General features: G+C 38.4%; 1 protein-coding gene across 1 annotated transcript in view; it reads right to left on the bottom strand.

Annotated features, from left to right (window-relative positions):
- The window catches only part of lrrc7 (leucine rich repeat containing 7), a 97,233-nt gene that overhangs the window by 22,656 nt on the left and 58,468 nt on the right, over positions 1 to 16,109 (bottom strand). The window contains exons 19-23 of the mRNA XM_088928155.1: positions 15,330 to 15,413; positions 11,528 to 11,639; positions 9,350 to 9,530; positions 5,799 to 7,488; positions 28 to 147 (exon numbers count right to left, since the gene is read on the bottom strand). Of these exons, the coding sequence (XP_088784281.1) occupies positions 28 to 147; positions 5,799 to 7,488; positions 9,350 to 9,530; positions 11,528 to 11,639; positions 15,330 to 15,413 (2,187 nt within the window). The remainder of the gene's footprint in view (positions 1 to 27; positions 148 to 5,798; positions 7,489 to 9,349; positions 9,531 to 11,527; positions 11,640 to 15,329; positions 15,414 to 16,109) is intronic.

Genomic DNA, 16,109 nt, shown 5'->3' with positions numbered 1-16,109 from the left:
GTGTTCGGTGTGTCCCTTCCTCCTTACCTTCTTCATGATATTTTCTGGTGGCACATCTCTTCTGCCTAGAGAATAAGGGGCCCATTGGCTCGTGGGAGACATATCCTCTTGTCCATTATCTAGGATGTTGCTCTGCTGGGAGGGTGTCTGATGACAAAGATAGGGGAGAAATACAGATTTTATAACCTCCCTGGCACCGGCACTACTTACCTGCAGGCTCCCCACCATACCGAACCCTGCACCTTTTCCAGTCTTTGCAATGTGGTCAGGAGCACACTAATGCCAAAAAGGCTCCCTGAGACTGTATATTTGATGCTGATAATAATTATAATATAATAATAAAATCCCTTAGCAGATTTTTTTCCCTATGTGGTTCCTATGGGTCCACACACTGGGGTATTCTAGTATTTTTTAACAGTGTGGCTGCTTCACACCTACAGTACTTACACAAATATCCTTTTGACTTATTGTATTGTACAACCCTATCTATGTAGTCCGTGTAAATAACCTTGAAAGCACTCTGTGACAACTTGTTGTGAAGGGCAATATAAAAAAAAATAAAATTAATTAAAATTTTGAAAAGGCTAAAGCATTCATAACATTATAAATATAAACCAAATTAGAATTACTTTGTAGCCAATTCATTTTTGATTAACTGTTTATCAACAGTTCATTCTGATTAGATCTTTACAATCGATTTGTTTTTTGTTAAACTCACAGGTTAGTAAATCAGGTTAGTTTTGCAGTGTGTGAACTTTGACTTATACTCACTTATGTTCATGATGATCTCAATCAACACTATAAATTAATAGCCACTCTCGTGCACTAATAAAAAACTCCAAGTACTGTTCTTTAACTGACAGCTGCCCAATTTGGTAAAAAAACAACAAAGAAAAGACCAGCTAAATTCTCTCAATGATAAAGTTACTGCCTTTATCCCGTTCTTAACCATATATGCAAATATACCAATAGGCCTTTTTCTCTTTTCAGATTTCTCCAGATGTGAAAATGCTGTTATATAGTATAAACAGAATCACTTCTGCATTTGTATAGCTGTATCAGTTTCTTACTTCAAGGCCACAGGAACAGAAATCACCAGTACAAAGCAGTCAGAATACTGATCAGGTGAACTCAGATGAATTAGTAAAAAAGGTAACAGGATGGAAAATTCTTGCATCATCAATGTAAGAAGACAACAACTACAAAGGCTAATGTAAACGAGCACAGCAGAACAGTGTGTTTCAGAACCAGAACATTCTAGAACAGTCTGAAGCAAAAGTCAAACTGTATTGTGGTAGAAAATAAACAGATTGCAGACAAAGCACAAAGACTTGACAGAATGTTTCAACATGCCAGACAACACTTACAAAGAGCTGAAACTTTTTTTTCTCTTGAATGTAATCAGAAGGCAAATTAGAAGAAATAATGCTTGGTTAGTACTTTACAAAATGAAAACGTCCATACAGTAAGTACAGAATTAAGACCCTCATGTTTTGAACCATGAGTAGTTTCAATACAATTTCAAATCCAATGTTTTTTTGGATTTTCTCCTGCATACAGTTTTAGAAGTCAGTTTGGAAGTCTGAAAATCTAGTGGTTGCTCCTTCAGCTTGCTGCTGTATATCCATGTGAGGTTTAATTAGTGACTAATGCTTTCATGCTGTGTTGGTAGGTCTGATGTGACTTCAGGTCTTAACTAGAGTGCTATAAACCGTTTCACACCATGTTGGTACTGGTATGTACTGGATGTGTCAAAAACGAGACTGTTTAATAATCAGAAACAAACAAACAAACAGGTGGCAAGATTATTTTCTCATGAGTTGTGCATTGGAGGCACTAAAGCTGTACAGTACAGTAGGTTTGCTTTCAAGGTTTTTACTTCCATTGTCATAGTCAGTACTTGTCTAAGTAATTTAAGTGGAAAAGAGCTGCTGCTAGATATTAGGGATTGCCATAAGGGACTGGCAAACTATACTTTAGGCAACAAATACTACTGGCTATGCTGGAATTATGAATTTAGCAAGCTATAAATTTAACAATAAATAAAGACATTTTAATTTTTAGAGACTTGTCAGGTTGTTTCCTGACTTTAGCCTTTGGAAATGTTGTAGTTTTCTTGAAAAATAAACACCGCTCATCTCCAAAACTTGAACTATGCCATTCTCCACCCCTGTCTCTCCCCTGTCCAGACCTTTAGAAATTTGTTGCTAGTGTCAGTAGGTGGACAGACATACACAGCATTCAGCCTTGTGCAAACTGAACAGAAAAAACCTGCAGGGTTAATGATTCTTCAAACACTGTAAGGTGGGCCAATGCAAAGCAACATCAGGATTCCTTTTCATCAAGATCTCCTGATAAACAATATATAGAAGTGATGCATTTTTCTCAAAATTCAGAAAGATACTGTTTATCTGCACCTCTTGAAATAAAGAAAAAAAGCCTCCTGTCATTATATGAAACCACTAGCTCAATAGAGATCATCTTAATGTTTTTGATGACATTTGAATGAAGGACCTAAAATGAATTCAGAGTTATTTTAAAGAATGCTAATTACGTAGGCCTTTTCAAAAATCTACTGTGAAACCTTTATTTCAGAGGAGTAAAAATGTGGAGCAAAAGTGGGATCAAGTTCTTCTTGGCAACGACAGCATACATCGGTGTGCAAAGACATCACAAGCCACCCACACAATGTAGCACCTTCCCATGTGTACTGTAGCTGCAACTTACTGCTATATTTTTGTCTTATTTGTAAATTTAATTTTGGTCAGCATACACTGAACATTGTATGCAACTAGTGAACATCCCTGATGCAATTCTCAATGATCCACAATTCTCTTTGGCGGTGTCTGTTCCATTTAGGAAAGCTAGTTTCAGTTTGCCTGGTGGCTTTTTTAAAATAGGACAGCAGCAGGGGAGGTGCAGAAATAGACCTGCAGAGACACCACAGTTTCAGTTCACCTTTTTATAGACAAATACCAGGAAGACTGAGAAAGTTTGTGAAAAAGTTTGAGAAAAACTCAACCCACAGTGTATTTGTGGGCATTCCAATTTTGTTCCATGATAGCCTGGTTTAACAATAACAACCAGTCTTCTTAACAATAACAACTTATATTCACTGTTCCAATGTTTTTGAGAAGATATGGAGTATGAGATAGGAAAAATTAATAATGAACAAGCAGTAAATAAATTAGATAAGGGGATAATTAGATTCAAGTGGTTAAATAATTGGATAACAAGTAAACAAGAACATAGTTATGTCAAACTTATTTTGTATAATGGTCAGAAACCTTTGATAACTTGTGTCATGCCCTCTACATCTACAAGGCGCTCCTACTCTGTCCTGTTCCTAGTTATCCTGTGCTTTTCTTGTCCTTCTGGTGTGTCTTTATGTGGGGCTATATATTTCCAGGTCACCCTTTGCTCCTCGGTCAGCATTGAGGGTTCGGATGTCTTGAGACCCATCTAGCACCAGGTCTCCTCTGCGGCCTGAAGGGCATAGGTTTCTACTTGACATCGTCTAACCTCCTGAGCCTGGGCTAACCTCTGTGTTGCCCATTTTCCTGCTACGCATAGGGTGTTTTTTGCTCTCCTGGCCATTCCACGGCATGCCTTTCCATCATTCGTGACAGCTTGGTTTTCACCATACAGGTTAGTGGAAACAACTTCAGAAAAAGAGTAATTAGTCAGGTGCTTATCAGTCAACAAGTGTTCGAGAGTCTGGATGGTTACAAAACTATTTCTAAATATCTGAGGCTTCATCCATCCACTGTCAGACAGTCTATAAATGGAAAATATTCAAGATTACCTGGCTCTACCAGGATTGTTTGTGCTAGCAAAATCTCCTCAAAATCAACTAGGAACACCATCAGAAATAAACACTGAAGCTCAGAGAAACCTAATCTGAGTACTGTATCTGCAGGCTTCTTTTGCTTTTGCTCTTTAGTGATCACCCTTTAGCCACCCTGAGCCAAAAGTGAAGATGATGATTTTGTTTTACTTTGGATTAGTCAAATAAAAGTCCAGACCTAAACCCCAAAGTAACTTTACTTTAATATAATTAAACATCTCTTTTGTTTTGTAGTTTTACATTTAATCTTTTAATGCCTTCATTTAAGGCTTGTCTAATGATATTTTATCACTTAGATGACATCCTGTACCTCCAGCAACCTTATTTACTGCACCTCTTGCCGTAAATGCCCATCCATCTAAATTGGGGAAACAGAGGAGACTCAGAGACTGCTTCAGAGAACAAGTTAGGGGTGTGAAGATTAAAGATTTCTCCAAGCCTGTTGTTTCTCATTTCACCTCTGATCTGTGTTCTGTGTTCTTTAAAGCTGGTTTTCCTACTGTAACTCCCACATCAGAAAGACTACAGAAACTAAAATGATCCTGCAGCTAGGAACACACCTTTCCCCTTCTCTCAACGACAGACTAATTTTCTTTCTCTCTATTCATTGTAGGTTTCATTTCACACCTCTCTTCATCTTGACATCACACTACCTGATTGGCCACTCTGTCTGATTGGCCACTCTGTCTGTCCCCAGCTCCCACCTCTCACTCCTCCTTACTCCCAACTTTTTGTTATCCTGTTCTACTTTACTTTTGCTTACTGCCCTGTCTTTCTCACACCTGAAGAATGCTTCATTGTGTTTTCTTTCTTCTCTTTTCAGCATGGAATAAACCTATTACTTGTTCTAATGATATTTTATGTCTGAAATGTCTGAGAATATGGACTAAAACTGGGGATTCACAAACATTTTCACTGCACTTTAAATCCAGGTTGATAGTTGAAAGCTCAAATACACAGAAAACATCATTTTCACATACAAAGCAATAATAAAACTAATAATTTAATTGCTTTGAGAAGGTTTTCTTCAATCTGATTTTTTTTTAAAGAGCTTATTGTTTCGAGAAAGAATGGTGATGATTCTGGTGTCATTTTATAGGCTACGATAGTATTATCAATTCATCCATGAAACATATATTTATTATTTTGTTAAATTTTACAATATTATTATTAAATAAATTATAGTTTAAGAAATGCTTGGCAAAATGTTACCAAATGCACCACAATTCGAGGCTCTTTTATTTAATTAAATTAATGTGTTGTCTTAAACTTATTCTGTAAAAACCACCCAGAATCAAAACAGAACCTGTGCACCACTTGATATATTGTCTGTTATTAAAGTTGCAGTTGCATTCACTGTTTATACTCACATGTGGAGGTAGCCACTGCTTTTCATGCTTTGAGTTATTGTAAAAGTTTAAAGTTATGCTTCTGTTGGCATGTGCAGCAGAATAGCGTCCAGAATACAGCATGCCGATGTTAACTGTGTTGTGTTTAAGGACAGCATTCTGATTGGAGGAAACAGGTATGTGACATGAATGAATGGGTGATCCAGACCAGACAATGTTTAAAAACAAGCTGATTGGCTAGATCAAGTACGTACATTTTACACATTTCAAACGCTACATAGTTACAAGAGACATTATGAGTGCATAGACATACTGTAGCTAGACAGACATAAGAACAATACACAAATTTCTGCAAGGGCAACATAATAATAATAATAATAATAATAATAATTCTACTAAAATATGTTCTGTGAATGCAATGTGAGATTATGGGAAGCAGATGTTTAGAGGGTTACATTTATGTGGAAACTTCATTAACAATCTAGACCTGTCTAGTCAAGAAAAATAACCTGAATTTTTAGACTGTACACTTCATATTGCTGCTTAAAAACAATGTAATTTAAGGGCCTTATAACTGAGAGATAAAAAGCGACTGAACTTACTCTGTCCAATCTTTTTGCTTCTATGTGTCTGAGAAGCTGTTGCCTCCAGTCCACTGGCATTTTTGAGGAGCTCTCGTCTCCTTTCACGGGTATAGGGCGCATTTTCAAATCGCTTTCAGCATTCTTCTCTGTACAGGAGCTGATGTTGTAGTCAGAGGGCACCTTCTCCAGCAGAGCAGCCATGGTGGGCCGAGCAGATACAGGCCGGGCTTGAGAGGCTCCGTAGCTCTCCGTGCTATAACTTCTGGCTGACAACGGCCGTCTCTGGGTCAAGTTCTTGGCTGGGAAACCTGTGACAGACTTCTTTGGCTCCTGATATGAAGAGTACTCGTCCTCATACCTACCATTCCTTTTGTGGAACTGGGACTCAACCATGGTGGACAAGCTGTTCTGGTGCTCCAGCATACCTTTGAAATGCGTCCTATTGTACCGGTCAGTGAGTGGGAGCTCCTGAGCTTCAGCCACCCTCCGGAATAGGGCCATCTCTGTGGAGCTGACAAGGGAATCTGCCCTCCTGAGGAAGCGGGACCTCTGACTGGGGAACTGCTGACCGATGACATCCTCGTTGACCGACGGCTGGGAGAAGGAGAACATATGCTCCATGGGTGGATATCCCCGGTAACCCCTGGGACTCACCAACTCCTTGGGAATGTTTTTGTTCTGCTGGCTCATGTACTCCGGGTTGTTGGAAAAAGGAGGAGGGATTCTCCTCTCAGGCTTCACCACCTCCACAGCGCCCTGAGGGTTGAAGCTTTGGTCAAAGTGATACACCTTTTTGGGAATCACGGGTTTCTGCTGCTGGGAGCCCTTCCCACTGCCAAAGCCATCCAGGTCATCATCTAGCATGGGAGCTGACTGGCTGCGGGACATGCTCTGCTCCGGTGGCGGTGGAAGCTCCTGTTTGTCCATACTGCCTTGGTTTTCCATGCTAGAGCTATAGTTTTCCAGAGGGATGCTGTAAACCTTGTAGGAGCCGATATCGATCTCATCAATGCTCTGTGACTTCTTGAACTTGGCCTTAACTTCCTTCATCATGGGGGACAGCCGCTCTGTGCTTTTGCTAATGACAATGGCACCCTTTGTGGGGTCCTGTCGGCAGTGGACGTGTGTAAAGACATTGGAGGAGGAGTTCCGTGCTGTTCCTGAATCTCTGGAATCAAGGAAACCCCATGCTCCAGTGGAGGGAAAAGTGCCTGGCAACTCGCTCATCTCTTGCTCAAAATCCTTCCGGTCTGGGGCTGGGCTGCTGGCAGGGGTGATCTCTAACTTGGAAGGGAAAGCAGTCCTGTCTTCAAAGGGGCTAGGGGTCCTTGTCCAGTTTTGCCAAGGGTTAGGAGGAGGCACTTCAGTTTCAGGTGTATTCCGCACACTGTGAAATGTGTGGGAGGAGGGCTGCTCCAACTCCAAGGGGACACCCACTATCCTCTCCTGTCTCAATAGAGGTCTGCGTCCGTGAGTGGACGCACTCCTGGTTTTGGAGCCAAGCATGGGGTTAGTGCTGGGGTTCTCTATGGGTGGCTCCTCAGCTACAAAGCCTGTGTTATCATAATGGGTGCTGTCATTCCAACTGTCAAAGGTGTCACTTAAGGTGTGCCTCTCATTCCGCTGCTGCAACGTGCTAGAAGGAGGAGTATCCCTCTGGCTCAGCAAAGGCTTGGTTTCAATGGGTTGAGGGAATGACTGAGCGAGCCTACAAAGAAAAGCAAGTGAACTTGAAAACATGCTTCTGAAGACACACTTACAAGAAAGAAACAGCACAAAAATATGCCTCCCAGATTAATTTGTGTCTCCAAAATTACCCCCTTACCCATAGATGCCTTTAATTGAATGTATGTCTGTGTGAGTATCCTTCACAGGGCAGGTGTCATATATATGATGTCGTACAACTTTGTCCCTGTGTCTGTCAGGTTAGGCTGTGGGCTCCCCACTACCCTCTTAGGGTTATAGAGTTACTTGAGATTGATGGTGATAGTAAAGGAAAGACTAACTAACCCTAGTTACAGCTTAAGTTTGTTTCTGGTTTATTTCTCAAGCTATTTAAACTTTGTTTTTAACAACGTTAACCTTTTTCACCTGACATCATTAAGCTTAATAAACTGGTTCCTGTGTATTCCTAATGTCTTAAATTACTTGAAAGAAATCAAACTAACTCTAAAAACATTCAAGACAGCCTTTGGGTAAGAGCTATAGTCTCATAAATCAACCAGAACTCTCAAAAAAGGAAGAAAAATAACTACATCATTTTTAAAGCTGTGCTGGCGGAACTGATGTTGAATTTGAATCAAGACATCTGCACCTATATGACCTTCACTTTTCAAGCGCCCCACTGAGGAATGAGAGTTTTACTTTCTTCAGAACATTGTCTTTTGTGTCAGACACATGCTAATGTATGTTAATGAAGGATTAAGCAGCAGTTTCTTGACACAGCCTTGTTTGACAGCTGGCTGTCGACTTCAAGAGTGGAATAATGTCAGTTTTTGCAAAAGGAAAGATGAATTCATGATCAAAGAAGGGAGGAGCCATCAGTTTTAAAGACGTACTTTAAAATTATGATAATAGCACTGATCTGTTATAGCCATATTAACCATTGCTAACATTGATGTACAATCAGACTAGCCTGGTGAGTTTGCATTTGTACTGTTCGGCTAGGAAATCCATACATGCTGCCCCCAGATGGGGTGTTTACACTTGCATGACATAGTAGGTTATATTTCTGCCACATTGGAGTCTGAGCATGTACGCTGCGTAATCTAAGGACGCCTTTTACATTATGCTATAGAGCTACTACTGCTGTTTCACATGATGCCATCACTGAGAACAGTAAACAAGCTTGTCAAACTTTAAATTTAACACAAAGCCAATATATGTTCTTATTTGGACACCCTTTATAACTTTAAATACGAACCAAAAATGAACTATGGGTGGTTGTGATCAATATAAATATAAAAAACAGTGCCACCTGGGAATTTTCTCTATATTACGACCTTTTACTTACATTTACACAAACAAATGCTTGAGATGTCCTACCATATTCCCGAGCTTTTGAGAGACTGAAAGGACATATCCTGGAAAGTAACTGATACCTTTTCCACTACAAGATACATTACAGAATATCATCTTGTCCTTTTTAAAGAAGGACTAAAGAGGATCACAAAGTATGACCCTTGACTTACTGTATACAGCTGTGTGATGACAAAATATACAAGATACTGATCACATAATCAAAGCGGCACTAAGGGATAACATGCTTTTGTCCTGTTCTCTTATACTGTAATTGCCTTAAAGAACATCAGAATAGCTCTCATGCACTACATTAAAACATTCACTTTATCTGCAGTTAAAACAGTCTAAAAGAGTTGATTAATTATTTAATGGAAAACCCAAAGTGAGCCTCTTAAGCAGGTGACCAAGTGTTGCCCTGATTTCCTTTAAATATGTTTTTATTTTTGGCTGCTCCTTGGATTCTCAGACTGTTAGCAGAGCAAATTTATTTCAGTGGACAGCAAATCCTCCAGAGACCTGCTGCCTGACCTGATGCCTAAAGAGCTGACCTGTTAGTCCAATGAGAGGGAGGGGCCCCATCCTTGGTGACAGGCTGCAGGGTCCCAACATTGCCAGGGGGGTTGGAGGAGCCCGATGAGCCTTGGGAGGGAGAGTAGTCCGAGTAGGTTGCAGAGGAACCGCTGTTGTTCAGGCAGTGCATTTTATCTGCATCAGATTCATCAGTGGACTCTGGGGAAAAAAAGGTGAATCGTCATGAGAGCACAAAGGAAAGAGAAAGGATAGTAATTGTTAGTAAAATAAACCCCAATGTGTCATCCTCTCCTTATTGGGATATGCATTTGCACTTCAGTTCTTTCAGAATCCATTATGGACGTTCGCTGTATGTTTTCTGTAAGTTTTAAAAATGATCCCAGTACTAAATAAAGAAAAGTAAACAAAATAAAAGGCCCTGAAATGGCAGCCAGGAAGGACATGAGGGATTAAGATCAGTTTTGCTGAAAGATGTTTTAGAGAAAAATAAAGATGGATTATCTGGTGCGTCACTTCCATACTGCAATACCTGTCTTAAAGTTTGGGAAGCCTGTGTTATCTGGTTGGGTTGTTTTTAGTTTTGTATTACTTTTCTAGGCCCATGACAGGACATATTGATCAAAGATGTTTTTTAAGACAAAAACGTAGATTCCTTTTCAGACTCACACTTGCAATTCTAAGGTCTAGTGCAGTTTTGTTCTATAAATCCTGGGCATCTTGTTTTCAATGTATGTTATTAATTGGCCTTCAGTGTGTGTGTGGATGCATTTTTTTCTTCTAGCATACAGGTCTTTATTTGGTATTTCTTAAGAAAACTTGTTAAACATCACTTTTGTTTTAAATTTTAAGACTCCTATGGTCCTAAGATCATAATAAGGGTGTTTAGGTAATAGTAAGTATGTTAACATTTGGCATATTTTCATTTACTGATAATTTATGATTGACTGTGATACACTTATGGAACTTTGACTATTACATAAGCACTAAATCACCTTAATATCGAGATGAAAAACCAAGAAAAAAAAACTCAGAAAAGAACGAATATACCCTACTTATGAAAATAACAGCTGCCTTGTGCTATTGGTGTGTTGGAGGCTGGATTAATTCGGAGCAGTACCCACTGTCTAGAGTGTTCATAGCTTACAAATTCTAACCTGATAAGTACTTACAGCCAAACGCGGTCTGTCAATGATAGTCTGGGAGACCATAAGTGATGACTTAGGAGGTCAGAAGGAGATGGTTGGGGCAGGAGTGTCTAGTTGTCTAGTTACAACATATGTCCACTTATAGTGATAGATAGAAATTGACTATATAGTGTCACATTGATCATGGCCTGCGATTTTAGTTACTGCCCTTCCTGAGGGCTCATGCTGATAAGACAACATTTTAGCAGAACAATGAATGCTCTTATGTTGTTTGTGGAACAACAGATTTTGTGTGAGATAGGAATATCACCGTTATGCTGTGGACTCCTATGGCTTGAGCCCATGTAGACGTTTGTGGATTGAGCTGAGGTGATGTGTTCACCTGATGTGTTTCTTTCATTAAGCATGCTTTCTTTTCTAAACAGATTGGTTTTGAAAAGTTTAAAAAACAATGGAATTGTATTAAATAATCTGGGGACCCTGACAAGTAATGGTATCTATTATATAGTTTATATAAACTGCTTATACTGTTCAAGTAATATCAAATGTCTTTTTAATTCTTAGATTTCTTATTTTGGCACATAAAAAATACAAAGGAACAAAACAGTCATATTCAATAATTTCAATATAAAAACTGGATATCAGGTCTCCTAAATGCACTTCTTTTTAAAGTCACCATGGGACTCCATAATCCTTGAGTTGTTGAGACAGGATGGATTTTTCCACATGCCTCTAAATTGAAAGTAACCTATGCATAATTATTTTTTCAATATACAGTAGCTAGGATTAATATTGGCTAACATCTGCTCTCTGTTATTCTTTTGATCTACATGTAGACTATATGCAAGATCGCAAATGTTTGATGATGGCAGATGGGTTTTTTTTAATCACCAGGAGATAAATATCCCTCTTCCAGCTTTCAGAAATAACAATACCAACCTGAAAAACATAATCCTATTCAGATATCATGTTTATATAGAAGAGAATGAGTAAATTGTCTACTTACAGTAGTTACCTAGTTCACTGCAAAGTTGGAAGTTTTTTGCCTACCTTTCTTGTCTTTCCCGATCAGTACAACTTTTGGCTTGTACAATGCAGGCTCCACCAAAGTGGGGCGCATGTCAGAAATCCGTATGTCATTTGGGGAACCTCCTAAGGAATCCTGAAATAAATAAATTAGTTTTTTTTATCTGAGCAGTTTTCACACAGAAAGAATGCAGGAGACAAACCTTTCAATAAACTCAAAAGAAGAGTTCTCTTAAAAAAACACCACATGAGCATATCCATTCTACTATATTTTTGGCCTAATCAAGGACTTATTTTATTAAAAAATACATTCAAAAGACAACTGTCTTTTGAAAAAGGACAGATATTATTATAATTTACAGGTGTTGTATTTTCTCTTTATCTAGAAAGAATATTCTCCAAAAATATTCATTCTTCCATATATGCTTAATCCATCAACATATTACATTTCAGGTTATTTTATATTGCCGTGACTTTCAGTAATTTCCACAAAGATGAAACAACTGCAACATCATTCCCACTCAGAGTTGTAAAAGATTTTGATTCGGGGTTTTGATTCAATTTAGTCTTTCATTTTTTTACAAATGTAGATGAAGCCATTTTTATGCAGCACATGCACCCACAAGTATATTCCGTTTGGTGAATACTACAGTAATATTCAGTAATATTCAGTTTTGGCACCTGTAGATTCCAATTTTGGGGCCTCACAATTTTAATAAACTTTTATTTTGTTTGCAGCAGTAAAAACAATGGAATCTAATCTCTCTTCACCACTTTCATGTATTTCTGTTACCATTTGAACTCACAGCACAATTTAAATCTATTTTCACTCTTGTTATGCACATCTCATTAGTTTTCGTTAATTACCAAGGTACTGACACATTCGCATTATTTCATTATACAATTCTTAATTTTTCAATGCTCTGATCACACACTATAATACCATAAAAGCGTAAAACCCCAAAGCCAATATTAAGAATTACAATGACTTGCAGGATGGAACTTTAATTAAACTCTCTGTAGTACTTTGGATTTCCAAGAGTCCAGCACTATATGTCTCTGGATGAATGAGAATTCATACACATCACATAGCAGATTAACAAACAATTCTATGTTGACTCACGGAAGCTACTTTGAGGATGCAAGCCCATATAATCATATAATCATACTGATCTACTGATTTTATAGGGCAACTGAGAAACAAAGAAATACAATAATCAAGGAGCTGATTAAAATGGAACGATTAAAAGAAGCTAATATTCATGTACTATTCTTTTATTCAAACTAAATTTATCAGATATTTATCAGAGGGTAAAGTCCTTGAAAAATGAAATTGAGTATTATAAGACTTGTCCCAAAAAGCTACATCGCTCAAAAGGTGTTCATACTGTATATGTTACAATGATATTGTGCACAGCTACAGTAGGTCACTTTGTGGAAAATATTACACTATGCACATTGACTGAGAAGCAAAATCCACCAATTACACAAAGGCCTGTCATTAAAAAAACATTTTAAAGTATGAAAAGGTTTCTATAAAATACGGTATCTTAAAATATCACAGTTATATACTAAAATCATTAATTTTCTTTAAGATTAGTAATGAATTACTGCAAAAGGCTGTCTATATTAGGAATGTATAGATATCTCTTCTAAATGTTATTCATCAACCTAGCCAGCACTAAGCTACAGCAGTCTGAGCATTAAGTCTGTGTTGAAGGAACGTCTACATAAAATGAAGGTCTAAAAGTATTTTAGAACTCTTCAGTCCAATAAGTTAGGTGAGTCTGTTTGTAAGACTATAGAAGATATAATGCTTTACCTTGGAAAATTAGTAATTCTTGAAATTCGTTCTAATGCTAGAGAACGAGGCAAGTAAATAAAACCTAGAGGCTTGCTTGAAGGAAAAGTGGCACAGGCATGAGAAAATACTCTTTCTGACAGGTTAATGATTAGAATGAAGAAATTCAACAGCCAGTGATTTCCCAAAAGGTCCTTTTCATGTAGCCTCAAAAATATAATACACGGGTCAGAGTGAACACAGAGTTGACATGGTAATGTCTTTTTTCTCTTCCCTACGAAACAGAGATACTTACTGTGTGCTGTTTCAACAGAAAGAAAAAAACAGTTGTTGTCTTACACAAACCCTCAACAAGAGGACATCACCATCTGATAACGTATTAGCCTACATCCTTGGCTTATCAACCATGAGCACTGCACTGTTGTCAGGTGGAACTGAGGAATGTTAGGGTAGTGCAAACCCTTTTTCGCTGAATATTAGAAAACAAGCATACAGCACTTCAACTCAATTTTTAGGACTCATTACAGATCTGTGACATAAATTTAGATTTCAACACAAAAACGGCAGAAAATGTAGTTTAAGGCAAATACATTAAACCTGGATTTGAGTCCTGAGAAGGAACAGGACTAGAGTCCACTTTGATGGATGATAGTGGAAAATACAAGGTTGTGTTTAATGTGATTGATCATGACCAATAAAACCAAGGGACATTTAACTGAGATGGTTCTCAGAAAAGCATGTAGACAGTATACTTTATATAAAATCAGTTTCAGTTATTTACTGATTTTATGGCCATGTTTTCTGCTGTGACATCACAAATGTGCTGCATTTCAGTGTCTCCCAATGCTCATTAGCTGCCTCAGGATGATGCAGAGAATATAACAGCCATTGTATTATTCTTTTTAATGGCCCAGTTTCATATACAATATTTGAGAGAACCCACCCCTTGTTCCCACCCCTACCATAACAAATCTGCAGCTTGATGTACAGCACCTAGACAGAAAAAGAGAGCCAGCTGCTTGAGGTGTGGGCAACCAAGAATAAGCATCTGCTGTTCAGCTATGTCTGCTTTCCAGGTCCTGGAAGGCCCTGATTTCTTAAACTGTGTTTATAACAGCTTACCTTATTTCTGTGACACCAAGTAAATCAATATTTCAAGCCCTAACAATAAACAGGTAAGAAGGGAAACCTGACACAACTGTGAAACACGCAGCAATGAAAATGCCATGCAGCATACTACTCGTCCTGCTACACATACTGTAGCTGCAAAGCTGGGTTTGGGGGTCTAGGGTCTGGTATGACTATTCTTTCTGCCAATGAAGGAAGTAAAAAAGGTAGGAGTACTTAAAAAAGCACAATTCATATAGAAACAAACCTGGGAAAATAGAAAAAAATTCCAAATGAAAAGTTGGTAATATCCCATATGGATAGAAAACCTAGACAAACTTTCACCCCAGCACACTGGGGTTTAATTGAAATTAAAATAAATATATTCCCACAGCACAGTGGCACCAGTGCAAACAAATTAGTATCCCCTGTGTGTATAAAGAATTTAGGAAATAATTCAAATCTGTTTTGTGATGACTGGGTTTTCTATTTTGGTCCTTTTCTATTTTTTTTTCTTTCCAGCGGTTCAAGATGTGCATACTGTACCTGGAACCAAAGTAAGCCTGTTGGGAACCAAAATGTTAGTCTGTGTTGGGCTCCATCTTACAGACCCCATGTCAAGAGGTATTAACAGGAGAGCATACAGGAAAAAAAAATAGGACAACCACTTTGTTATTTGGAAGACTTTCTTCTGTAGTATACTGCATTTGGTTTTTATTGCTAAAGAAGAAGCAGCTACCACCCTTAATTTTGGAATTCTATTTCCCAAAGAAGTGCAATTGAACAAGGTTGGTGGGAACACTGCTCTAATTCCTTGTGTTGAAAGGTCTCTCGTGGCTCAGGAAATGTTGACAGAAGGACAGTGCTCTCAAGAGGGAACCAAGCAACGAGGGGAGGTCTGTTCTCACTGTGACTTACTATGAGGCAGAAACAGGAAGCTGTAAGGGACAGGGCCGTATTCTCTGGCTGTTGCAGCTTGGGGACGACGCGATGTAAAGAAATCTATGCAAAAAAAACAAACAAACAATGGAAAGGATTTTCATGGTTTAGAAAAGGAAATGCATGACATTCATAAGCATGATCATGACGCCCCAGGTCTCTCTGATCAACTTGTCCACATGGCTGTGTGTGTGAAAGCAGAATGACGTGAGCCCAGCTATGATCAGAAGATAGCGATGGCATTTCGACTCTGGAGCGAAAGCTTGGTATGCAAAGCGAAGGCTCTCAAGTCCCAGGAGCAGAAAAGAACTGCACACGTCATTTTTCATTAAGGGAACCAAAGTAAATAAGAAAATAAGGTGCTTCTAAGTTGATCAGCCGGTACGTAGCGTTGCGACGGAGAAGGAGACCACCTGGTTATTTGAAGCAAACACCAGATTCTCAAAACACACTTTTATACTTTTACTCAAACCGGTATACAAGAAATACACAATGCGATATACACATCCTTATTCGGGTAATTACTGGCAGTAGATACAGTATTTCTTTAATGCTTCTGGATAATATGTTATAGTCTGTATAATGTACAAAAACACCTAGGACCATATCCACAAAACAATTACTTGCAGTGCAGGTCTTTAGAAAAGGCAAAACAATGTGAAAACCTTTTTAAAAAAACACAAAATTGCTTTGACTATTAAAAATAACACTGAGAGAAAGGCTTCGGATTTACAACACTTTACATACCTACTGTAATGG

Source organism: Atractosteus spatula, chromosome 11 (assembly GCF_055471065.1).
Source record: "Atractosteus spatula isolate fAtrSpa1 chromosome 11, fAtrSpa1.hap1, whole genome shotgun sequence".
In the NCBI taxonomy this organism is placed as follows: Eukaryota; Metazoa; Chordata; class Actinopteri; order Semionotiformes; family Lepisosteidae; genus Atractosteus; species Atractosteus spatula.
This window is presented reverse-complemented; position numbering and strand designations above follow the sequence as displayed.